Source organism: Pristis pectinata, chromosome 16 (assembly GCF_009764475.1).
Source record: "Pristis pectinata isolate sPriPec2 chromosome 16, sPriPec2.1.pri, whole genome shotgun sequence".
Lineage (NCBI taxonomy): Eukaryota > Metazoa > Chordata > Chondrichthyes > Rhinopristiformes > Pristidae > Pristis > Pristis pectinata.
Genome location: NC_067420.1, coordinates 32,286,761 through 32,313,479, shown reverse-complemented (window position 1 = coordinate 32,313,479; position 26,719 = coordinate 32,286,761). Strand labels below are relative to the sequence as shown.

Genomic DNA, 26,719 nt, shown 5'->3' with positions numbered 1-26,719 from the left:
CACAAGTAAGTGGAATGTTAAGTTATAATGGACAAGGAAGTATACAGTATTATATGAAAGTGGACCAGGAGTAATGACTGGGAATATTAAAAACAGATTGGAATACACAGTATGGAGAATAAGGCTGGTGAGCTCCAGGTACAAGGAACAATATGTACCTGCAATAAGTGAAACATGGCTCAAGAAAGGACAAACCTGGCCTGATCTATGCATAGAGTGACAGGCATGGCTAAAATATGAACTTGGCATATTGTATCTACCTTTACCAAAGAAAGGGAAACTGTCAAAATCTCAGAGCTGGTAGGAACAGTTGGGATGAAAATTGATAATGAGTGGCCACTAGAAAGGCTGGGTATGCTTGAAGTAAACCTGTCACCAGTTCTGGATGGGATACATCCTAGCTTAACAAGGGGGAGGAGGGGCTGAAGGATGCAGGAATTCCCATAATCTTCCACTCTCCACCAGATACAGAAGTGGAAAATGGCAAATACAACAATTCTTGGCCTTTTTTTTTAAGGCAGAGTATGAGATGTATGGAATTCCAACTTGGTAGAGTGACAGGTCGCACAAGGATTCAAACTAACTTCACTAAATTCATATCATTCTGAGAGATTAATCTGAGAAATGGCAAGAAAATTACTGGATAGTTTTTTTTAAATAGTGGTGTGGGGAAGCTTTAAGAAATGATTGAGGAAAACATTAAGCTTAAAGTTTGAATTGATAAAGGAGAACCAGCATAGATTGTGAAAGGTAAATAGTGTTTGACTAACCTTATTGGATTTCTTAAAGCAAGTAAAGGTTGATGAATGACATGCAGTAGATGCTGTCTTTGTGGATTTTCAGAAAGTGTTTGGTCAAGTTCTACATAAAAAGCTGGTCACCACAATTGAGACCTGTGGTCAGTAGCAGCAGAAATGGGAAATTGGTGCAAGAGCAAAAATCAAAGGAGTGGGAAATGGTTGTTTATCACACTGGAGTAGAGTGGATAGTGGTGTTTCCCAGATGCCAATGCTGGAACTGTTTTTGTTTTATGTACGTTAATGAAATGGGCATGAGGGTGCAGAGTAAAATTTCCAGATTTGTGGATGAAACAAAACTTGGAAGTGTGGTAAACATTGAAGTTAGCAATAGACTGCAAGACAAAAGCTGTCAGAAAGAGTAGACAAGTAGAAGATGAAATTTAATATAATGTGTAAAGTGGCGAAGAGAATAACAAAATATTATATTGACTAAAAGACATACTAAATGGTACAAGGTAAGCATGCATTTAAGGTGAGAGGGGGAAAGTTCAAAGGAGATGCATCTTTTACAGAGTGGTGGGTCCCTGGAATGCAATGCCAGGGGTGGTGGTGGAGGTAAATACAACTGGGGCATTTAAGAGGCCCTTAGATCGGCATATAAATATGCAGAGAATGGAGGGATTTGGACCATGTGCAGGCAGAGGGATTAATTTAATTAGGCATCATTAGCTTAATTGGCTTGGCACAACATCATGGGCCAAAGGGTCTGTTCCTGTGGTCTACTGTTATGTTCTATGTAAGAGTACATGAAAATGGGTGTAAAAAATTGTCATGGATAAGAAAGTGGCTAACTAACAGAAAACAGACTGAGGGACAATTTTGAATTGGCACCCAGTAACTACTGGGATGCCACAGGGAATAGTGCTGGGGCCTCAACTATAGAAGGGGCCTCAACATTTTAAACTTAGTAGTTATGATTTATAATTCACTTCCTGTAGGGATGGTGGCAACCAATCGATAAATGCCTTTAAAAGGGAATTGGATAGGCATTTGAGAGAATAATTTGTAGGGAGCAGGGTTAATAGGATTGCTTTAGGTTGGTCTGTACCTGAAATCCATTCAAGTACCTCAGTACCTTCAGTATCTGAGATGACAAATCTCTGTTGACCTCAGTACTGAAAATTTAAGTAGACCCAAGAGTTAATCTTTTTTGAAGCCAGATCCAGATTTGCAACATCTATCATTCTGGCCACTCATTTCTTCTGTTTGTGCTTTTCTAGCTTTTGCCCCTATCTGTACAGCTTGGTCTCTGTACAGCTTGGTATAACTCCCAACATGGTGACATCTGAAACTTGAATATACAGCGTTGTTCTTGAGTTACTAATGTTCATGCTGAAAAGATTGAACCCCATGGTACCAATCTCTGGGGATCACTAGTCTCAAGAATAAAATCCTTGTCCCAATTTTTCAACTTGTTATAAACATGCTCTGAGCAGATAATGTGGCCTTGATCTGTATGCTAAATCCAGAAAGGTTCTGGTCCAGAGCCTTTATAAAAGTTCCAATGCAGCATTTTGCTGCTTCATGAGGTATTTCATTCCAATTCAGACTTTTCTGTATCGTGCCCAATCATGCCAATTATGTAAGGTTATGGACTCTAAAAATAAAAAGAAGCCTGATTCTGAGACCCATTCCTTCTGACTCCTCAGTATTTCCAGCACTCTCTGTTTTTATCTTAGATTGCCAGCATCAGCAGTTTTTTGTACAATTTGTACTCCTCAGCCACTGCATGAAGACTTCACAATAGGGCAATGAAAAGTAGGGGTCCTGGGTCCAATCCATTTGCTCACTTAGAGAATAAGCTGCTCAAAGGATTAATGTTCTGGATTCCTCACATTTTTATCAGTTCCTTTCTGCTGATATCTTTTTTAAAATTCATTCATGGGATTAGCACGTACCTTGCCCTCTTGTCCCATGAACTGAAAGGCTTTCAGAGGACATTTAAGGGTCAAGCATATTGCTATGAGTTTGTCATCACATACAAGACTGACAGGGTAAGGATGACAGATCCCCTTCTCCATAGAACATACAAAAATGTGGTAGCTTCATAGTCATTACTATTTATTTTTTAATTACATTTTTTTTTAAATCACTGCTGCTGTCCTGGGGTTCAAATTCATGTCCCCAGATCAGTAGTCCATCCCTCCAATGCTAATCCAGTAATTTACCTGCAATGCTACAATACCTGTTAGAAATCCCATCTGCCTTGACCGATCTCCCTCTAGGCTTTTGTCTTGCACCTCACTCCTCTCTACAGCTCAACTTTGAGAACTATAAACCTTCCATTCTCCCTTCTTTTCTGAGGGGAAAAGGGGGATGACTGACCCAAAACATTGACTGGTTCTCTATCCACAGGTGCTGTCTGACTGGCTGAGTTCTTCCAGCATTTCTGTCTTTGTTTAATGCTATGATGCCTCTTATTCTGGTGCATTGTCTCTTTTCCTTCTCATCAGACAGTTTAGACCTGATTTATAATCTGCTCCTCGTTGTAAATTCTGGCAACATGACAAAGCAAATATTGCAGACAGAATATTGCTGGTGTCCTTTTGAGTTTTCTGTTCATGATGGCATTGTATCACCATATTTTGCATAGTAGTATTCTCAAACACAACGAGATGAATGAACAATTACATTGGTACCTCATTTGATGTTCAGGATGCATTCCCAGGAAGAAGTGCATCAATGTGATAAATGCAGATGTTTTACCGACAGCACTGCTATGTAGGAACTTGGCATGAATCCCTGCCCGCTCTCCCTGAAATGCATCACCACCTGGCTTAGTGTGGAGAGGCTGCTGTGGGGCAGATGTGCATCATTACCTAGATGTGGGCCATACAGCCCAGTGAGAACGGGCCATCGCTGAGCAGTGCTGCATGTGTTGATAGATAACCCGGATCCTCCAGTCTCCCCTGTCATGGATGTGATGGGGAGGGGGAGGCAGCAGCTTCCCATGTCTAGCTGCACAGCTCTCCCCTGCCTGGAGGTTCCTCAAAGATAACCATGGCCAGCAACCATACAGAAACCCCCAGGCTGGGCAGAACTGTGCAGCCAAACAAACAGAAGGGGCCACAGCAGCTTCCACTGCAGCCAGCAGAAGGTGGAGAGAGAGATGGTGTGGAATCCTGGCCTGTAAGTACAGAGAGCAGCTGCTGCTCATCCCCATCATGGCTCTCCCTCGCTGGGCCAACCAGGCCGCAGCCCCACGCCTCGCGTCTCTGTGCTCAGCAGCCACACCACTGACCCTCGCCAGCCCAACACCAGCTCTCGCAGGCCGTCTCTCCCACTGAGCCATGTGGCGATTCTGTGCTGCAGGAGCAGTCAGCAGAGGGGCGGGGTGTCACACTGGGTTCCCAGCACAGCCCAGGGAGATATCTAACTACAGGGGTGTACACAGAGTCGTAGAATCATACAGCTCTTTGGTCCACTGAGTCCACGTCCACCATCACGCACCCATATTTATACTAATCCTACTCTTAACACATTTTGTTCTCCCCTCGTTCCCACTAGCACCCCGCCACAAAATACTACCGCTCATCTACACATTGGGATCAATTTAGAGTGGTCAGTTAACCTACCAACCTGCATGGATGTGGGAAGAAACCAGAGCACCCAGAGGAAACCCCCATGATCGCAGAGAGAACATACAAAAGTGGCACTAGAGGTCAGAACCTGGGTCACTGGAGCTGTCAGGCAGCAGCTCAACTAACTGCACTGCTATTCACTGTAAGTGTTCGGACTGGAGGAGCAAGAGCACGATTTTATCCAAGAGGTTGGGAGGATTTTGAGCTGCTTTTCCAATAAAGCAATGTGATCTCTTGCATCAACTTAAACCATCAGGCAGATGGTAGACTGAGCCTCTAAACAGAACAGGACATTAGTAATGTATCAGCCTAGCCCTGGAACATGTGCTGGAATGAATCTGTAACCCACATACTTGACTCATTGTCATGACTGAATGGATTCAATTTGGTTCCTCAATCGTAACTATTAATTTAGCAAGTAACCACACAATGATGACACCCTAAGATAATTGAGAACTTACTGGCAAGAGAGAATTGCCCAATATCATGGTGTTGATAGCACAGCAAATGGATGCATTGCTCACTGTGCTTGGGACAGCCCTCACTATGCCCCTGCTCTTTCAATGTACCCCTTTTCAAACATTAGTATATATTTTCAAAAGTTATTTATAGAGCAGAACCTGGGAGCAGAAACTGTTAAGAGTATTCTAAGTAAAATAAACACAAGCATCTGCAAGATTTCTTTTGATATTTTGATACTTTGCTATATGGTGACAAGCCCAAAATATGTCTCCTTACAGATTCATGTGAGGGAAAATATCTTGCATTATCTTTAAGACCTCTCAATAACTTTAAAAAAAACTCAGATCATCCTTTTAACATTCTTGGGTTTAAAGAAGATCCCTAGTTTCTCTAAATCATCGGCATCATCAAAGTATCATCCTTGTTACATAAGTAAATTTATTCTGTTTATTTGTTCACCACCCTTTAAAATAGGGAACCTAAAACTGGATAAAGTATTCCAATAGTCCAGCTCTTGAGTTGTACAAGTTCAGTATTTTGCGCATGATGTTTCTATTTAAGAGCTTTTAAAAGCTGAAACATTTGCAAAATGAGCAATATTTACATACAGTTCTGTTTTGTTTGCCCACTACCACTTGTTTAATGCATGCCATCCTGGTTTCTGCACATGCTTTCACTTTAGATTGGAGATGCAGATATCCTTGTTACATTCCTAGTTATAGACCGGTTTTACAGGTTTAGTGCAAGGAATTGTTCGCAGCATGGAACAAATAGCTCTTACCTCTGACAGTCAACAGACCTCTATATAGTTGAAATTCCTGTCAATTGTGTAATGACAGATAAACAAGATGCACTGTGCTATAAATGTAACAGGTTTACTAAATAAATTGCACCAAATAGAAAAGTGCAATAACCTTGAATAGAAAATTTGGCAGGTTTGCCTCCTGCTTCGTTTGGGATCACTGATTACCTGTCTCCTAACAAAAAGCAGGGTTAACAGCCCTTTTTCATAGTGAGCGCTACGTTCAAAAATAATCATAGAGTCATGGGGCAGTACACCAGATTTACAGGCCCTTCAGACCAACAAGATACAGGCCCAATCATGTCAATTTTTGCTTCTACTGGGGGGTACAAATGTAAGATTGCAGTTCAGTCCTTAATGTACTATGTAACTGCTTGTCTGCATAATATTCAATAAAGTTTGTCTCTTGTTCTACTTAGATATGCTACCCAGTTATCTGCTGCTTTCTGTATATTTTGTTCACATTCTAAATGTTTTGGGTTTGTTGTTGTCATTTATTTTTAAACTCTGCATCTAATAAATGCCTTTTTGGCTCGCTGAGTAATGAATGATGATTCTGGAGTGTAGTTCGATTATGTATAAACCACATTTCCCATTTGTCAGTTGATTTTCCATAAAAGACTAGTGTAGACCAGCATGAGGGCATAAAGGGAGGGACAAGTAAGTGTTCCTGTCTGTTACTGAGAAGGTCTCTGGATGGATGCCTGCTATGAAGCCAAGCCCCAGCTGATGAGCAAGACCTTGCACAATGAGGGACAACTTCTAACCTCAAGAAGCAAGCTCGAACCCTGAACTAATTAAGTCACTGCCACAACCCCAACCCACCCCACCAAGTTTACGTCATTCAAGACCTATTATAAATTAATTTATTTGGTTTAAGTTTCTAACATATTTAAATCAAAATATTATACTTAGCATTCTCTCATCCTGTCTTCTCTTTGCAAATGAATGCACGGACTTAGTGTGAAGATTCCCAGCAAAACAGCAGGGAAATCTTAAGAAATTAATTCTACTCTGGTCCTGTGGTGACAGATGGGAACTGCAGACCCTTCCACAGATGGGTCAGATGATGTCTAATGGAGTATTTGGTGTGTAAGGTGGTCCACTTCCACTGCTGTCATCCTCAACCCACTCCCTCGGCTTATAATCGATCAAAAACTGTTATAGATTAAATATACCAGAAACTTCAAGTAGTTAAATTAACTCCCAGCAATTAACTTAAATCACAGCCTGTCTCCTTATCAAGTTAAATAGGTCTGCTAAAGTTGCAGCAAGCTTAAGCTGGCATGCATTCAGTGGACGGAGTTCTCAGCACAACAGTTAAAGAAAAAGGCTAAGGTTTGTAATTCCCTGCCAGACATCATGAGCAGTTCACTGATGAAGCACAACCTGGAGAACATCAGAGAGCAACTTTGCAGACTCTTGGGACTTACACCTTTTGTGTAGGAATCCAGAACCTCTGCACAGTCTGAAGTAAATACTGATGGTTCCACACACAGCTGCAGGCAATTCTGAAAATGGTTCAGGCTCTCAAACGTGTCTTTCTCTATGAATGCTGTTTGACCTGTTGAGTATTTCCAGCATATTTTGTTCTAATGTCAGGAATATACTGCCATTTCTGCGTACATCCACAGCCAGATTTATCAGCACTGTAGATATCAAGTAATTGAAATCTGAAATGCAACAATATTACAATGATATCTTTGATTTTGGAGAAGAAAAACTACCTGTGTGCTGAATTGTTGGAATTGGCACAAACCCAGCAAGTAGAATTCTTCATTCAAAAGCCTTTATACTTCCAAGATTGCCTTTTTACTAGTATCTTTGATGCTAATGTCTATCCATGTGCCATTGATGCCTGATAATTACTCCATAGCTTAAAGGAAACACTCTTGAACTTCTGAGCTCGGAATGTTTCCTCAATCCAAACCAAATGCCGTGCCTGCCTTTTGAACTGGTGTGCAATCGCTCCCTGGCGCAGTGTACATGTGAAATAATCTCTCTGCCTGAGGAACAGAAAAACCACATCGTGGCTATGGATGGGAGAACATGACTTTTCCTGTTTTTGCTCACTTCATATCCCCAGAGTTAAGTTCCAGGAAGTTCCCTTTCCTTACGATATTCCAAGAGACTAATATGTAAGTTTGGGAATAAAGCTAGGGAATAATGTTATGCAGCATAAATTTGTATTTCTTGCTCCAAAATAATCCTTCCTCACCTGCCATGTGGATTCGAATTTTGTGTACACGTGTATTGAAAACTAAATTGTCCAAAAATATCAAAAGCATTGCATGCCCAAACTTGTAAGACACACCTCTGCTGATGTAGGTTCCCACCCTCTCTACAACTCTGATACCAAACACCAAGCCTGTGTAATATTTCCTGCAATATAAGGACTTGGACTACAATGTGTTGAGCTAGGAAATACATTATCATACACTTTGCAGAGAGGCAAATTTTGATTGAGGCTTCAGGATTGTGGGGGAGCTTTGTGCATGATAGAATCTGTAATACGGGTCATGTACCTGTAATCACACAGGGCCACAACACCTGTAGCATAGTCTCTGCAATCACTTCCCATTTTCAGAGGCACTCTGCTCCTCTGATGAGGCATTCTGCTATTGAACTGGGCATCATGCACCAGGATGGTGGTTGTGCCCCTCTCCCCAGGAAGTAAGATGAGGAACTTTATGAAGGGTGGTCTCGACAATCCTGAAGAAATGAGTGAAATCTTCACTGAATTGCTCCAAAACATCAACTATCCCTTTGCCTCCACAGATGCTGCTTTGACCTGCTGAGTTCCTCCATCAGTTTGTTTTTTTGTTTGTTCCAGATCCCAGCATCTCCAGTTTAAAAAAAACTCCTATTTTACATTATGTGAAATAAAGATTGAGACAGACATGGATTAAGCTAAATAGTGAAGTATAAACTTCATTTTTTAATCAATTTAAAAGCCATAGGATTTTGAAATATTTTGGGTGAGTTAGACTCCACCCATCAAATTTGTTTATTGGGGCTAAGAAAGTGTTCAGCATTCATGAAGATTTGGTGCTCACTGGAAAAAAAAGTCCAGTTGCAAGTTATACATCAAGTAACATTTTCAACTTTTTCTTGCTGAGAAAAAAACTCAGGGGATGGGGGGGGACAAAGCAATAGATTGCCCCAGTAAACTCTATGAAGGAACAGAGTATCACTGACTGCAAGTTCTTCACTTAACTGTGCATATTGTTTGCAAGGGCCCGGATTTTCCTGAAATACTGGCAATTCTCCACACATCTTTCAAAACTTCAGGCTCCTACATTTGTGGACAAACACCCAAGTCTTGTTGGAGAGACAGAGAAAAAGAGGCTTCTTCTCAACTACTTCCAACTGTACTCTAATGTTGGAGTCCACAGGAAGCTACAATTCTTGCAATTTTCCAGTTCATTGAACCTGCTGCAGGTCAGATCTGGGCTAGGTCCAGTGACTTTATTCATTTGAATGAAAAGGACATGTGCAAGAGAGAGGGGTAAAGTTTGGGTAATTTACATTTTATCTCAAATTATATGAAATTTAATTCAAAAATAAATGCAAATTAATTGAAATATACTTGTCTCCCTTGCAGGTATTCTTTTCCGTTCAAATGAAGTATAAAACAATAATGAGTGTTTTCTGTTGTTCTTAAGTATTTCAATTTTTTAATAGAATGATTTTTGCTTTTATTTTGAAAGAGTTCATATTCCTGATATTCAAATACCATCAAAGTGAAAGCTGGTAATCCTGGTGGTTAAAAACAATATTTCGATGTGCCAGTGAAATCTATAAAGGAATTAAGTTGGATAACTCTTTTCAGCTAACATGTATACAGTGGCCTCATTGTGTTTCATGAGTTCCTCTGATTCATTGTTGTCTCATTGACCAAACATCCATCCCTGTTGTTGCCTGAACTTGGAATGGATTAGTAGTACTCTTTTGAAAAATATCTTTTTCCCAGGGAAGGTTTAATATCTTATGTTTTAATAGAGGTAATTTAACGTAGAAGAAAATTGGGGTAGATTTTGCCTTCACTGACAAAGCAGATGTGAAAGTCGACCCACACTCTGTAATAAATCAGACAACAGCAGAACCAAAGAACTTACGATTAATGCTTTATTAGTTTATCGCTAGCAGGAGTTGGGATACATGAAGGAACAAACAGTCAGTGCTGCTCTTCCCTGCACGTGGCCCTACTCAAGGAATATAGGGTGCTAACAAACTTAAGTACATTGTTCTCCGGTGGGTGTCCACCTACTGCACTGGAATACCCATATTAGAACATCACAGCAATAATATGTGGCTTGGCAGTGAAAAGAAAAATTTGCATTGTTTTAATGATCTTAATGAGTGAAGTGTTCTTGGTGTTTATGTTGGAGTTCCCACTATCACAGAATGGTTACAGCAGAGGAGGAGGCCATTCAGCCCATAGTGCCCATGATAGCTCTCTACCAAATCAATTCATGAGTTCTATCCCCTAGTTCCTTCTCTGGGGCCTTGCAAATTTATTTATCCCATTCATCCTTGAAGTTTACTCCATCTCACACTGCTATTTAACTGATCAGATTAGCAAGATCTTTTTAAATAATAAAATGAACTGTCAATAGCTCCAGTTAATTGTCAAGAGAAGCATAAATTTTATTTTTTTTATTTGCATACATGATATTGAATTCTTATGAAAGAAACATGAACCTTGAATCTATCTCCACAGTAGCTGCTTGAGCTGCTGTGCATTTTGAGCATTTTCTGTTTTTATTATATGTGACTGTTGGTATGCAGAACTGTTTCCTGTCTGTCAACTATAGATGCATAGAAAATTCTTAGCCAGCTCAGGTAATTAAATGTTTACAACAAACAACCTGCTGGATGAACTCAGCAGGTCGAGCAGCCTCTGTGGGATGAAAGGAATTGTTGATGTTTCAGGTCGACACCGTGCATTTTGTTTGTATTCTATAGCTATTTTAGTTACAGGAAAGACAAGTTAGGGTGCTGTTTTTATTTCCTAGTTGTCAAGGTGAAAGACCTATCTAGTGACACACAAACATGTTTAGACCTCGGGCATACGGATGTTGGCAGTGTGCCAAAGAGCATTCTGGTATGTGTGAAGTACGGAACAAAACTCTTGCTGCTCCTGAACTGTGTAGATCACAGCACTATCAAAAATGCATGGAACTTTTTCTCGCATTGTGTTTTGGAAGTTGTTTTGAAGTTGAAGTATCCAGAAATTTGAAGTTACAGATTTACCTTCTCTTAGAATCCTTGTAACCTGCACAGTGATTCCTGTGCTTGGTTTTATGGTGCTTGTATTTGAACAATCATTAAGCTATTGCTGTTTACTGTTCCTCCAGGTGAGAGGTATTGTCAGTTCGCGCCCACAGACATTCAAATTATTTTTTGAAACTGAAGCTACCTGTATTGGTAAGTACACTTTTTGTTGAACTTGACTCGTATGCCTTAACTTTCTTTCAAAAAAGGGTGTGAATAGATTAGAAGATGTTCAGAGGTTTATCAAACTGATATCTGGAATGAGCGATTTGCCGTAAGAGGAAATGTTAGACGTGCTGAGCTTATATCCACATCATTCAGAAGAGTGAAGGATAGGTTGATTGAAAGATATGTAAGCTGCTGAGGGGTCTTGACAAGGTGGGGTGGAGCGGATATTTGCTCATGTGTTTTTTTTAAAAAAGGGGCTTGCTTTAAGCAGCTGAAATCTTTTGTGAGTCCTTAAATCTCTGCCTAAAGAGTGGCAAAAGAAGTCTTTGAATAATTTTTAGGCAGAGGTGGACAGATTCTTGGTAGGCAAGGGGATGAAATGTTACTGTGAATAGGCGGAAATGCGAAGCTGAGGTTACAATCGGAATTTATTGAATGGCAGCTCAGTCAAGAGAAGTCACGTGCACAAGGGGAGGTACAGGTGCAATAAAAAAACTTGCAGCAGCATCACAGACACATAGATTCAGACAACAATACAGAACATAAATTTTGCATAAGTTATACAATGGTGAAGCAAAAAGACTGTGCAAAACAAGACATCAGCACAAAAGAGAACCACAGCCATGCTCAAGCAGTCAAGTGGCTGACTGCTCCTGGTTCACATGTCTGTACGGTGAAATATTTGTTATTTTATAACTTCCAGACAATGTTAAAGCTTTTCTTTATAGACCTTTTCAATGAAATTGGCAGTGATATTAACAGTTGAAATCTATACTTAAACTTTATGCTGTTAAGAGATATATATTAACACTATTTGAATTTTCTATAAAAAAGACTTGAGGGGATTGTCTACCTGTTTGGAAAATTTTCAGTCCAGGTTTTGCAACTTACAGATTTTTAAAACTTCATCTTGCCTGAAGAAGTGACATGTCATCATTTTCCCTTCCTTTAGTAAATTTATGAGAGATGTCCCGTGAGGGAGGAATTCAAGATACTTTCATTCTTTTTTTCAGCTGCCTTTTATTGAGCAAAATTCAAAATGTTGTATTGCATGAGTGCTCCAGCTCCTAACTCGGATTTCAATTTGAAATGTACTACTTGGCGAGTATTTGTAATTGTAATGTGTTTCCCACAATTTCAGTGTCCAACCCTTGTACATGGTAGTCCTGAGATAAATTATGGAGTCATTCTAAGTTTAATGTATGGAAGCTGCTTTGCCAATAAAACTCCATTGGCAGGTTCTATGCTTTAAAAGAAAACTGTAATTTGGAAAGGCAAGCCCTTCCCCTTTGGCAGCATACAAGTTTTTTCATGATTAGTGAGATCAACGGTATCCTGTGGTTTTCTTCTTTGTATCTCCATTTCTAACCTAAAGGAGATTATAAATCAAACCAGAGTAAATTACCTGTAGAAAAAGAAATGGAGTTCTCATTTTTGGTCAATAGACTTTCATCTGCTGGAGGGAAAGTTAGAAAAGAAACCAGTTCTAAGTTCCAGAGAAGGGAGGGGGAGGGCCTGTGATAGAGTGGAGTCCAAGAGAAACTGAATGATACAAGTGATGGTGGTGTCAACTGAACAATTGTGAGAAAGGCATGTTGGAGAAGGTAAGAGGGAGGAGAACAATCAAATCTGACATACGGGAAGAGAGAACAAAAGACTGCTGAACAATGGGAACGCCATACTGCAATAGCTGATGATCTGAAATTGTTGAATTTGGTTTCAAGAAGTGAATGTTAAGAAGATGAGATGCTGTTCCTCAAGTTCATGCTGAGCTTTATTGGAACAACATACAAGGCCAGAGATAGAATGGAAGTGGGATAGAGAATTAAAATGGCAGGTGACTGGATCATCCTTGAGGATAGGCACCTTTCACTTTAGTTTTCTGTCTCTAACATGCTATGCTGTTTCAGCTCACAAACCTCAAAGGTAATATCACCGGTAAGAACAGCCTCAAATGTTGTTGTCCACGCTTTTGATTAACAAATGTTAAATTTGTAAAAGTTAATGTTATGGTCAATGCTACATACCCCATTCCCTAGCTGCCAACACTACCTTTCTCCCTGCCGACTCTCAGGTTGAAAGACTGTTCACAGCCTTAGTATTGAGCTTCTGAACACACAGCCACACCATCACCAAGGTTGCATTATTCCATCTCTGGAGCATTGCACAGCTCAACCTCTGCTTTATCTGCTACTGAAACCTTCATTCGTACCTTTGAGACTACTATACTTGAGTACTCCAATGCCCTCCTGGATAACTTCTCATTTTGTCACCTTGAGTGTATCCAAAACTCTGGCTTCTATCTTGCACCTAGTTCCTCCTGAGCTCACTGACCCGTGTTGGCAATCACTCCAGCAACAGCTCAACTTTAAAATTCTTGTAGTTGTGTTTAATTAACTTCATGCCCTTCAGAAGGATTGTTGGGATGTCTTTTTTTTCCCAACGTTGGGATGATAGTGGTTTACAATGCACCAAACAAAAGCAGAAATCCTCAGCACATTTAAATAGCATTTGGATAGGTATTTGACTTGCAAGACTACAGGTTGTGAGTTGGAAAGTGGGATAAGGCTGTCTGGGACTTTTCCAGCCAGCGTGGTTGTGATAGGCTGAATGGTGATCTCCTGCACTGTAAATGCCCATAAAGACCTGCGTGCTCCTCCAATTCTGGTGATTTGCCCATCCTCCATTTTAGTAACTTCAGCCTTCAGATGCCCAGATATAAAACATTGAAACTTCTTCCTTGAACATCTGTCTTGACTCCATTTCATTGCTTGAATCCTGCCACTTTGACTAGCTTTTGGTCACCTGAACTAATATCTTTTTTTTTGCCTCCTAAAATTTTGCTCAAAGCATATGTGCTTGGGTGGGACACCCTGCTTTTTCACTATTTATTTTCAGAATGTTGATGACCTTGGCAATGCCAGTATTTATTGTCCACCCCTAGTTCTCCTGTGAGTCATTCTGCTTGGCACTGGTCTGAGTGGATCTACCCAACTTAAGCAAGGCATTTCCAAATCAACCATCTTGATAAGATCAATTACAGGCTTTTTCCATCAGGGCATTGCAAACTAGTTTTTATTCACACCAACAACATTGTTAATTTTATTGATACTAGTTTATTTCCATAAAATAAGATGAGATATCTTTATTAGTCACATGTACATTGAAACACAGTGAAATGCATCTTTTGCGTAAAGTGTTCTGGAGGTAGCCCACAAGTGTCGCCACACTTCCGGCACCAACATAGCATGCCCACAACTTCCTAACCCATACGTCTTTACAATGTGGGAGGAATCCGGAGCACCCGGAGGAAACCCACGCAGACACGTGGAGAATGTACAAAATCCTTACAGACAGTGGCAGGAATTGAACCCAGGTCACTGGGCTGTAAAGCGTTACATTAACTACTACACTATTGTGTCACTCCATAAATGTTTGCTTATTAATTTATTCATCCATGTCTCAAGTTATTAGATTACATAAGTATACTTTGCTTCATAACTTTTCTTTTCCATTCAGTTAACTGCAAAATATGAATTATAACATGGAATATATTTTACACAAATTTTAGGGGACAATACAGAAATTTCATTAAAAAGGGTTTAAGTGTTGTTGAAGTGATAACAAACTATGCATTATGAAGTTATCTTTCTGTGCTCCAACTGGCAGCATGTACATGGTTGATCGTAATTACCATATTTCTTCTGCAGAGTGAAACAAAGTCGCTATAACCCTGAAGACATGGTGCGATTCTCTATGACAGACTGCTAAATCAAAAGGGATAATTTTCCTTATCTTCATTTATTGAACTATCGTAGAGGAGGCTTTGGACCAAGGCGAAAAATGTCGAATCGTTTAACAGGAGATGCTTCATTCAGCTCCAGACAGGAACTGCTGAATTTAAATGAACCTTGCTTGAGCATCGATAATTTAGAGACTCCAAGTGATCAAGTAATCAGTGAGAAAATACAGTGCAATGGGACAAAAGTATACAATAGTTCTTACCAACATAAATCACACCAGAACAAATCGGAAAATGAGTGTGGCTGGGGTCTGTTCAAGCCCAAATGTCTTCAGGTTTTCAACACGCCAATAGGAATACTTGTCTTCCTCTGCTGTGCTTCCTTTCTCCAAGGAATGATTGTAAATGGATTTATAAATACTGTAATTACTTCAATTGAACGGAGATTTGACCTACGCAGCTACCACAGTGGAATGATTGCCAGCTCCTATGACATAGCAGCATGCATCTGCCTTCTTTTCGTCAGCTACTTTGGCGGCAGTGGTCATAAGCCACGATGGCTCAGCTGGGGGGTACTAATCATGGGGTTGGGGTCACTTGTGTTTTCTTTTCCTCACTTTATTTCTGGTGATTATGAAGTGGATTTAACTGAGGACTCTGGTTTGTGCAACAGTAGTAGATCTACGGAGTGTCATGAAGATTCATCGAGTTATTCCAACTACAGGTTTCTGTTCATGCTTGGACAGTTCCTCCATGGCATTGGAGCAACCCCACTGTACACCCTGGGAGTGACCTATCTTGATGAAAATGTCATGTCAAACCATGCTCCGGTTTACATAGGTGAGTTTCCAGAGATGTGGTGATGTATGGTGTTACTGTGTTAGAGTTACTGATGTTATTACAATGGATGTGAGAATTGGGCTGAGCAACTATTCTGGTGATACTCGTGAATTCACCTTAGGGATTAAATGAACCTGATCCCTGCTTGAAAAATGAAATAAATACACAGAGAATTTCCTTTTCCTGTTCTGCAGCACCTAATTTCTGCCAAGGTTATGATGGCAGAGCTGGGAGAGGCCTAACGGTATTCCTGACTATTCTGTAAATGAAGTGAAGGCTGTCAGCTACAGATCATATAAACCTTAACAATCTACCTCTAACTTTAATCCACACTTGTGGAATACCAGAGATTGCAGCAACGATCCAGAGCATGGAGTCACCAAATATTTGATTGTTAATGTTGCACATATTTACGAATATTTATTTTTATACACATTGGACCACTAGACTTAATTGTAACCATCTAAAATCTCATGGATCTTGCTTTGGAATATTCTAGTGCGGCTGGTAGTGTTAGTTAAAGCTGCAGAATTCTGCTTGTTTGCACATGTAGAATTCATTATCAGTAATTTGTAAAAATCATCATGCAGATCTGCTTTACCAAGCCAATGCCCACCCAAACGCATTCCTTTTAACAATTCTTTTCTGAGGAAAAACCTAGCCAAAGTGGTTTTCTGAATTTGATAGCATTGTAAAAAAAATATGTTTTTCTGTTAGATTATTTTTTACAGTGCCATCAAATTCAGCAATCTTCTTTAGCTAGGTTTTCCCTCAGAAAAGAGTTGTTAAGAGAAATATGTTTGGACAATGTGTTCATATATGGTATGTAACTGCTGTAAATTTTAATCAGTGCCAGTGGAAACAAACATTTGACTTAAGGATTGAAAATCTACTTGAGATAACCTTGAAGTATTTGAGCCCTACACATGTGGTGCAGTTTTGTGCAGGATAAACACTGATCTGCATTACTCCACACTTGCTATAAACTAAATTTGATTCCAAAACATTAAATTATTATCTGAATTGAGATGTTTAACCATAATCAAAAATAATTTATTTTTCTGCTTTTAAATAAGTAAATAAAGTCCAATATTATTTCAAGGTCACAGTTCTCTGTAATTTAGTTTCCACTGGGTCATTTACAAAAACTTCAATGCTGAATGCTTTCATCACTTCTGAATACATTTACTTTTTTTGCCCAGTAGTTGTCATCAGCTTTGTTCTTTTTCATTATTTGTAGCAAATTGTGCCTTAATTAGAAGGATTTTGCTGCTAAAAATATAACCTTATAATTCCAGTTGCACTCTGACCTGACTTTAACTATCAATATTTGGCCAATAACAGATATAAGTACTGAGGTTTTAATCATTCATGCCCTTTTTCCATTACTCACTGTGCGACTGCATTATTTGACAAAGGAAGGTGAATATTGCTTTACAGATTAAGCTCTATTGTTCACTCGTTTTTCATCCAGCTTGTCTATTTGCACAAACTAAATCCTTGCCCCCATCCAAAAGGTGCCTAATCATCAGTTTTTGTTTCCATTTTCAGATCTGTAATTTAATAGAGCTTTAAATGAGATGGCTGTAACGATTTATATCCTACAGTGAAGGCTCCCATTTGGTACAAAATACATTGTAGTTATGCCCCTTTAACACAAAAGTTTAATTCTTTTAAGTTACCACTAAAGTTATTGCTTTTGTTTTCAGCATTCTTTTGTTGTGATTTACAGTCAAAGATTAGCTCAGAACAATACTGCCATATAACCTTATCTTCAAATCTGACACGAAGCATCATGAACAGCTGATATGTATTAGAGCCAGCATTTTGATGTTAGAGATGTCCATGTGTTTATCTGGAAATAGACTTGGGTCTGGAAATTACTCATGCAAGCACCCCAAAAATGGACCCTTTCTGTCAGTGCCAATTCATGCCCAAATTTCCTACTGCTGTTTTATACAGACTATTAAAACAATTGGGACATAAGGAAAGTGCTGAAATGTCATGATGCATTTAATTTTAATCTCAGCATGTTTTGGGTAGGAACTGATCACCCAGTAAAGGGTTTGATAACACACAGAAGACTCTGAAGCTAATGCAGCTTGTCTCAGAGGCAATTTTAACCCAGTCACCGCTTTTACATATTATACCCATATTTCCTGACCTGTTAAATTGAGAACTATGAGGGTAATGAAAAACATGACCTTAGTGGGATTTGGATTTTGAGAGGAGAACACAGGGAAGTGAGACATGGGAGGGCAAGCTTCAAACTTGCTGTACTGATGTGTTACTACATCTAGGACCATTGTCCATAGGGGATAACTCGTACTACTTGGACGAATCAGCTGCCAATTAAACACTCTGCTCCTGGTTTCAGAACTGTTTAATGACCGCCTCCAATCGGGAGAGATGAATACAGTGGCACATTCCCTTTCATCCTGATGCACATATTATTCCAACCCCTTCATTCTATATTCTCACACTCCTTCTACCAACTCACTTTGCAGGAAGACTTGCCCTGCTCTTTCACAGCTCTTTCTCATACCTCCATCCATTCCACTATTGGAGAAAGTAATCCTATGCTGGAGGACAATGGTGCTTACTATTCAGTGAAAGTCATTCTTTCATAGGGTACACCATCACTTTATTCATTCTGTGATTCATTGGGTTTTACAAGGAAGCGAGTTTTCTCCTGGTGACTCAGACTGAACAAGGGAACAAGAAGAGATCGTGGAGTCAGAAGCAGCAGGCAGTAGATGGAAGGTGCAGGATTATCCAAGCTCTCCTTGGCTGGGCAAAGATGCTGCACCTCTGTTTGTCACCCAATAGGACATTCTCCAGCTGTAGTAAAGAATGCACAATGTGCTCAAATGCATCCCACCCACAAAATGCACACATGCAGAGGTCAGAGGAATCCTTTCCTATTTTGTAGTCTGATACTTCAGGCCTTTCCGATGATGTTTGTGAGTGGCCTCCATTGTGGGGCATGAAACCTGGCAACTGAGTAAGTGCATACAAGCCCTCCATAGAACATGAAACGGTACAGTACAGGAACAGGCCCTTCGGCCCACAATGACTGCTTCGAACACTATGCCAATCCAAACTAACCCTATCTGCCTGTATGTGGTCTATATCCCTCCCTTCCCTGCCTGTTCATGTGCCTGTCTAAATGTCTGTTAAACGTTACTATCATATCTGCTTCACTTGCACACCATGAATGTCATCTTTTGAGCAAGATGCAGGAAGTCTCCACCTTTTTTTGTCACCTCACGGATGTGGAGTAAAGTGCACAACAGCTCGTTGTGAGAGGGATAATCAGAAAATGCTGGAAACACTCATCAGGTCAGGCAGCATTTTCAGTTCTGACAAAATACTAACTCTGCTTCTCTTCCCACAGAAGCTGCCTGACATGCTGAGTGTTTCCAGCGTTTTCTGTTCTAATTTCAAATTTCCAGCATCTGCAGGTGTTTGATTATCTCATATAGCATATACCTTATGGCCTCCTGCACACTCTATCTCCTTACTTTCCTTTGGAGCGGAGTATCTGTTGATGCTGCTGCTGTTTGCAACCAAGTTCGAAAGTAAGCCTGTTCAAAGGCAGATGCGGCCATTAAGAATCACGTGGTAACCTCAAGTTTACAGACTAAACTCTTGAAATTGCAAAGTTGCCTACGTCAGGCCCTGACAGTGTACTGGCAGGGTACTGAAAATCTGTGCCAACCACCTGGCTGCAGTGTTCAATGAAATCTTCAAACTCTCTCTGCTGCAGTTGGAGGTTCTCACCGGTTTCAAAAGGTGTCCAAGAGTGGTTCATACTGGTGCCCAAGAAGAGCAGAGTGAGCTGCCTCAACGACTATCGCCCAGTAGCACTCACATCTACTGTGATGAAGTGTTTTGAGAGGTTAGTCATTGGCTAGAATTAACTCTAGCCTGAGCAAGGACCTGGACCTGCTGTAATTTGCCTACCGCCACAACAGGTCTACAGCAGATGCAATCTCACTGGCTCTTCACTCTGCTTTGGAGCAACAAGACAACAACAAAACATATGTCAGGCTGCTGTTTATCGATTACAGCTTAGCGTTCAACACCAATCATCCCCTCACTACTAATCAACAAGCTTCAAAACCAGGATTTTCCCTCTGCAACTGGATCCTTGACTTTCTTATCAGGACACCACAGTCAGTGTGGATCGGTAGTAACATCTCCTCGCTGGCAGTCAACACGGGTGCACTCAAGGATGCATGCTTAGCCCACTGCTCTACTCTCTCTACGCTCATGACTGTGTGGCTAGGCACAGCTCAAACGGCATCTATAAATTCACCAATGACACCACTGTGTTGGCAGGATCTCAGATGGCGATGAGGAAGTGTATAGGAGTGAGATAGATCTGCTGGTTGAGTAGTGTGGACTTCAGGAAGGGGAAGTCGGGAGAACACACACCAGTCTTCATTGAGGGGTCAGCAGTGAAAAGGGTGAACAGCTTCAAGTTCCTGGGCATCAACATCTCAGAGGATCTGTCTTGCGCCCAATACATTGATGCAATCATGAAGAAGGCACACCAGCGGCTGTACTTCATTGGGAGTTTGAGGAGATTTGGTATGTCAGCAAGACTCTTGCAAATTTTTGCAGATGTACGGTGGAGAGCATTCTGACTGGTTGCATCACCACCTGGTATGGAGGCTCCAATGCACAGGATTGCAAGAGGCTGCAGAGCGTTGTAGACTCAGCCAGCTCCATCACAGGCACAACCCTCCCCGCAGTCGAGGACATCTTCAAGAGGAGGTGCCTCAAGAAGACGGCATCCATCAATAAGGACCCTCACCACCCGGGACATGCCTTCTTCATGTTTCTACCATTGGGGAGGAGGTACAGGAGCCTGAAGACCCACACTCAAGTGTTTCAGGAACAGCTTCTTCACCTCCACCATCAGACTTCTGAACAGTCCGTGAACCCATGAGCACTACCTCATTGTTCCTCTTTTGCACTATTTATTTATTTTTGTAACTTATAGTAATTTTTACGTCCTTGTGTCTTGCACTGTACTGGTGCCGCAAAACAACAAATTTCAAGATGTACGTCAGTGGTAATAAACCTGATTCTGATCATTTCACAGCAACACCTCAATGCACTCTGAGGTTGCACTACTTATTAACAGACTAGCTTTCAATTGTCAGCTACTTGCAATGTTAGGCATCATGATAGTATTTAAAAATGGTCATTTTCAAAAGGCATACCAACTTAATCTGAATTCTCAACAATAATATCTTCGCTTTTTAGGTTAGTTATCTCCAACCATTTGTTTAATCTCTTTCAGTCACTAAATGCTAAATTTCTAGCTGTTTTCCAAACTTTCTCTTTTAAAACAAATTTATCCTGTGTTTAGATATGATTTCGTATCCAGAAGTCACGATCTTGCAAATTAAGGCCAGAATTTTGGGCATTATTTTTCAGTCCTAAAGTAATGCACTATGGTGCAAGATTCACTTTCAACTCCATTCTCAGTACATGCACGTTTAACAAGCTCACGGTTTTTCTTTTGTATTTTAGTAAAATATCCCATGAGTATGATGTAGAATTCCTCATAAATATTACTTTTGAAAGGATTTCCATAATCAACCTTAATTGGCCACATACAGTTAAACCTACAGGCAAATGTTAATATTCCCCTAATGAAGCAACTTTTTGACTTTGACAATCTCCCCTCCCATGGGAGTTGATCGCATACATCCTAACCCACTCATGATAAGTGCAGAAGTTGGAGGGGCCTTCTCATAAGAAACAGGAGCAGCAGTTGGTCCCTTGAGCCTTTTCTGCCCTTCAATAAGAAAATAGCTCTTCTAATCTTGGCCTCAACACCACTTACCCACGTGCTCCACGTACCCCTAGACCCCCTTGTAGATCTTGATGGGTCATTAACAGTCACTTTGTTTCTCTTTCCACAGATGCTGCCTGACCTGTTGAGTGTTTCCAGCAATTTCCATTTTTATTTTAGATTCCCAGCATCTGCAGGCTTTATGGTTGATTTTCATACAAGTACCTAGCCTGCAGAAACTCTCCAAGGCTGCTTTGGCAACACTGCTCAAATCCATCCACCACTTGGAAGGACAAGGAGAGCAGACATGCAGGGTCACCAACCCCTCCATCACATACCCTCCAATTGGCCTCCTTTGTCACTATGTCAAAATCCTGGATCTTCTAGCCATCAGAACTATTGGAGAATCTTTACCATATGGATTGTAGGAATTGAAGGAGGTTGGTTGGTGCTTATCACTAATTGCCATCGGAGAACCTTGCCACCACCATCTAATTGGCCTAATTACATCAGATGTGCTTTATGGAAGAACCATGCAAATAATCAACAACGTTTGTAATAGAATGAAAAAAATAAAGCAAATCTGTATTTAAATTATTTGAGAACATTGCCCCCCCCCACCCCCCAGCACCCCTCTCTATCAGTATTTTGAAGCTTGCAATTAACATTACATTTCTATTAAGGGATGGTAAGCTAATAGACGATAACTAATATTGTTCCCTTGTTCAAAAAGAGCAATATGGATGAACCTGGAAATTACAGGCAGGTGCACCTTACATCAGTAGTGGGAAAGATGTTGGAGAAGATTCTGAGGGACAGGATTTATGTTCACTTGGGAAAAACAGGGACTGATTAGGAGGAGTCAGCACGTGTTTGTATCGGGGAGATTATGTCTCACAAATAAGATTGAGTTTTTTGAGGAGATAAAAAAGAGAATTTATGAAGGCAGAGTGATAGACATGGTTTACATGGACTTTAGTAAGACATTTGACATGGTAGGCTGGTCCAGAAGGTTGAGGCATGAGGGAGCCAAGTCACTTTGGCAAACTGGATCCAAAATTGGCTTGGTGATAGGAGGCAGAGGGATGGATGTTTTTCTGACTGGAAACCTGTAACAAGTGGTGTACCACAGGGATTGGTGCTGGTGTTGTTTTTATATATATAACTTGCATGAGAATGTAGGTGGTCTGATTAGTAAGTTTGTAGACAACAAAATTGGTGCAGTCTTAGATAGCGAAGAAGGTTGTCTAAGGATACATGGGGACATAAAGTTGTGCAGAGCAGTGGCAGATGAAATTTAATCCGAACAAGTGTAAGGTAATGCACTTTGGGAAGTCAAATTCTGGTGGTAAGAGTTGTAGAGTAAATGGCAGGGACCTTGGGAGTCTAAGAGTAGTGTAGTATTAGAGTCTAAGAGTATTGAGTATAAGAGTAGGGATGTCATGTTGCAACTGTGCAAAACATTGGTTAGAGTATTGTGTACAGTTCTGGTCACCATACTACAGGAAGGATGTGGTAACAATTAAAAACAGTGCAGAAGACATTCATCTGTATGTTGCCTGGAATGGAGGGCTGTTGTTTTTAGGAGAGTGGATAGGCAAGGTTTATTCTTGATGGAACATCGGAGATTAAGGGGTGATCTTATTGAGGTCTATAAGATTGAGGAGCATAGATAGAATAGATGGTCATCATTTTCTCCCAGGGCAGGGGAGTTTAGAACGAGAGGGCATAGGCTTAAGGTGAGAGGGGAGAAACTTAAACAAGATCTAATGTGTGAATTATTCACAAGAGATTGCTGAATATCTGGAATTGAGCAGCCAGAGGAGGAGATGGAGGCAGATACAATTCCAATGTTTAAAACAGAACGGGTACTGGATAGGAAAGGCAGAGAGGGATCCGGATCTAATGCTGGCAAATGGGAGTAAAGTAGAAAGGCAACAGCCTGTTGTGGACAAGGTGGACTGAAAGGGCCTGTTTCTATGCCGTATGATTTCATGATTCTACGGTGAAGGCTGAAATAATGGGTTATATTCTGGGGTGCATGAGAAAAGAAACAGCTGAGGCAAAACTTCGCAACTGTTATGCTCAGAATTTCAAAGGAAAAGTGAGATTTTAATCAAAATCCATATTTTTTTCAATAAATTATTACCCTGGGCCAATGACTGTTTATCTTGACTTCTGTAATTATTCCCTCATGAGAATTGGATAGTGGTTAAACAGACTAGGGGCAATATAGTTTTGTCAATTAAGATGTTTCAAGTACACAGAGCACAGAATTCCAATGACAGCCTGCTCATATCCACTTGTTTCCTGTTGATCATATGGGTGAGGTTTGTCAGTGAGCATTTGCAGATTGTGTGGAATCGTTCAGAGTGGTTTGGAACAATTTCATATTTGTGCTGAATTGCAGGGTTGAGTTCTGTACTGTATTGTGGGGTACTTTGGTGTTGGTTGGCAACTTATCAGTTCCTTCAATGTGGTCCCTCTGATTTTAGTTCCAGCCGTCTCATTTCTGTGGCTACAACCTTCAAAATCCACTGAGCACACTCCAAAAGTTTCCTGGAAAGAAATCCTTCTGCTTAGACTCGCTAACGTTAACTCTGATGAAACCACTTCAAGATTTTGATTCCTTCATTCGCTTTGGAAGAAAAAAATAAAAGTATCTAGCAATACTTTGCAAAGCACACCTGTGATCATTTAAGATAAATTATTTTTACTATTCAATTAACATTTCTAAAGTAATACATTAAGGTGTTTGTCTACCATTCTAAGAATTTAGAAGGGGCCAGATTAGGGAGAAAGACATTAGGATAATGTTTATCATATCAGCTTCAGACAGTGCAGCATTTCCATGATATAAGTGCCAAGTATCAAGTGAGACAGATATAATGCTAAATGATAGGGTAAAAATCACTCAGCTTTGTCCTGAAATTAGAAAACTTCCTTCTGCAGTTTTTGGATGCCTTGCCGAATCATAGGCAGTTTTGGTGGTTTGTTGATACCTTCTGAAAATGGACAAATGTTTCCAAAGTTCAATAGACTTTCAGATGGCAGAGATGAAACTGGCATCCTGTCAATCCTACAAGATTAAGAACGATGTGCATATTTAATTCCTTTTTGCTGATTAAAAGAGAAAATTGAATTCCATGAAAAGAATTTAAAGAAAAATTCTGCCTAGTGAGTTCACGTGCTTCCTCTGGAATGGAGCCAGTGTGAATATAGTGGAATTTCCTAGTATCAGTCTAAGATTAGAATTCTCGGTTCTGAAAAGATTACCCTTCAGCAGGCTATACTGTGGCACAGTTCAATATGAGTTGAGTAGTTGTAGTGCATTTTAATTATACCAATTCTGCTGAACTGAGCCCCTGGAAGACCGACGCTCCTTATACTTTTCCTTGGCAGAACTATATGGACTCAGAATGGGAGGCATCAGCAACCGCTTGAGTGCAACCAATGGACTCCCAGTCTCATAGACTCGTCTGTTTCAAACCTAATCACTGAAGATTAGGACACAGTATGAGTGCTGGCAGGAGCTCAGGTAATCAATCAGTGCATTGCTGATGGTATGTTTAATATCATATACAGCCTGCATATTTTTGGAGCAAAATATTTGACAAGTAGGAAAAGAGATACTCTGAAGATGCACTTGTTCCTGCTCTGTTGCTGTGAATTTCAGCTCAGATTCAAGGAAAACCAAGAATGCTGTCAGCTGATATTCTCAGGACTATTGTGGAAGTGATAGTCTACTTGATCAGTACAGTAATTTGACTAGGACACCTAAATATAGCAGACGAACCAAAGAAGTCTCTAACTAGACATCAAGCTAATTTTCAGTAAGAAACTCGTGAGCCATGAGATCTTCAGATTACAGGTGACACTGAGTTCCCTCAAAGATGTGCTTGCTGAGTCTTGAGGTACTTCCACGGTCCTGGACATTTAGAATTCACATGGAGCAAACTCACTTTCCAGTCATGCCAAATTAGGAGTGTAAACAAGCTCCAGTGCAAAGTGAAATGAAATGTACTTGTCCAAAGAGCATAACTGGATGTGCCAACTTGATACAAGTCATTCTCTGGCTTTCAGGCAAATTTGAGAGATCTGAGTGTGTCTGGATATCCTAGCTCCCTCAACCCTCTCTATTGATCAGCGATCAAGCTATCAAATGCAATCTCCTTATTGTTAGTACAGGCAAAGAAGCCAGCAACTTTGTGAAAGCTATTGTTTAACTCTTTACACTTTCCTGACTTTCATCATGGGTATTAAACTGTATGAAGCAATGCAATTTTTATCTGTAATTCAATTAAGGCATAGTGACTGTGGAAAGGTCAAATAGATCTAAATCACAGTTGCACAGGTAACCTTGGGTCAAAATACAATACCACCAGCCTTTTTAATTTAAAGTGTGATTCATAGGTATTCCTGTGTCTGAGTGCATGATCATAAATGACCATCTACCTGCTTCAGGCAACTTGGAAGTTCTCGGTCCGCTAACGGGTTATGAATTCAGAATACCAAGTAGTTGAACAAAGAGCTGAATGACCTCCTCCCACCTCACATAGAGAAAAAAAAGAGAATTTAAAGTAGATAAATGTCTGACTAAAGTGAAGAAAAGAAGCTGCAATGATGCAGCAACTAGTGCTGCTGTTGCATAGCTCCAGAGACCAGGATTTAATCATGACACTGGCTACTGCCTGGCTGGAGTTTGCACATTCTTCTTGTGACTGCATGGGTTTCCCTCAGGTGCTCCAGTTCCTCCCACATCCCGAAGAGGTTATTTGGTTACTGTAAATTACCTCCAGTATAGGTTGGTTGTAGCTGATTGAGGGGAAATTGATGGATATGGGGGAGAGAATAGGTTTAAGCGAGTTAAGTGGGGGAATGGGACTGATGGGAATGCTCTGAGATTCAGCATAGACTCAATGGGCTGAATGGTCTCTTCTGTGTCACGATATTTGTCAGAACCCAAGAAGAATGTACATAATTCTAAACTAAAAATATAACTTGCAATTCTCACAAACAATGCATTTGTGCAAATGTAAAATGAACTTAAAAGGGCACAGACGTCAGAAAATGCATTAATTAAAATGCATAATGTATCCAGCATCCAAGACAAGACTTGAATAGCTTACAGAGGATGATGTTGACAAGAAAGATAACCAATCACAGATGCATTTCTTTTAAGACAGACTTTTGAACTAAAGGGATGCTGCAACTTTAAAGAAATTCATCATCAAG

General features: G+C 40.3%; 1 protein-coding gene across 7 annotated transcripts in view; it reads left to right on the top strand.

The window, feature by feature from the left end:
- Window positions 1-26,719, top strand: part of slco4a1 (solute carrier organic anion transporter family, member 4A1) — a 135,954-nt gene that overhangs the window by 74,557 nt on the left and 34,678 nt on the right. For all 7 annotated transcript variants that reach the window (XR_007957607.1, XM_052031569.1, XM_052031571.1 and 4 more), the window contains 2 exons: window positions 11,006-11,075; window positions 14,801-15,672. Coding sequence is in view for 6 of the 7 variants with exons in the window: in XM_052031569.1 (XP_051887529.1) it covers window positions 14,934-15,672 (739 nt within the window). In the remaining variant the exon portion in view is untranslated. The remainder of the gene's footprint in view (window positions 1-11,005; window positions 11,076-14,800; window positions 15,673-26,719) is intronic.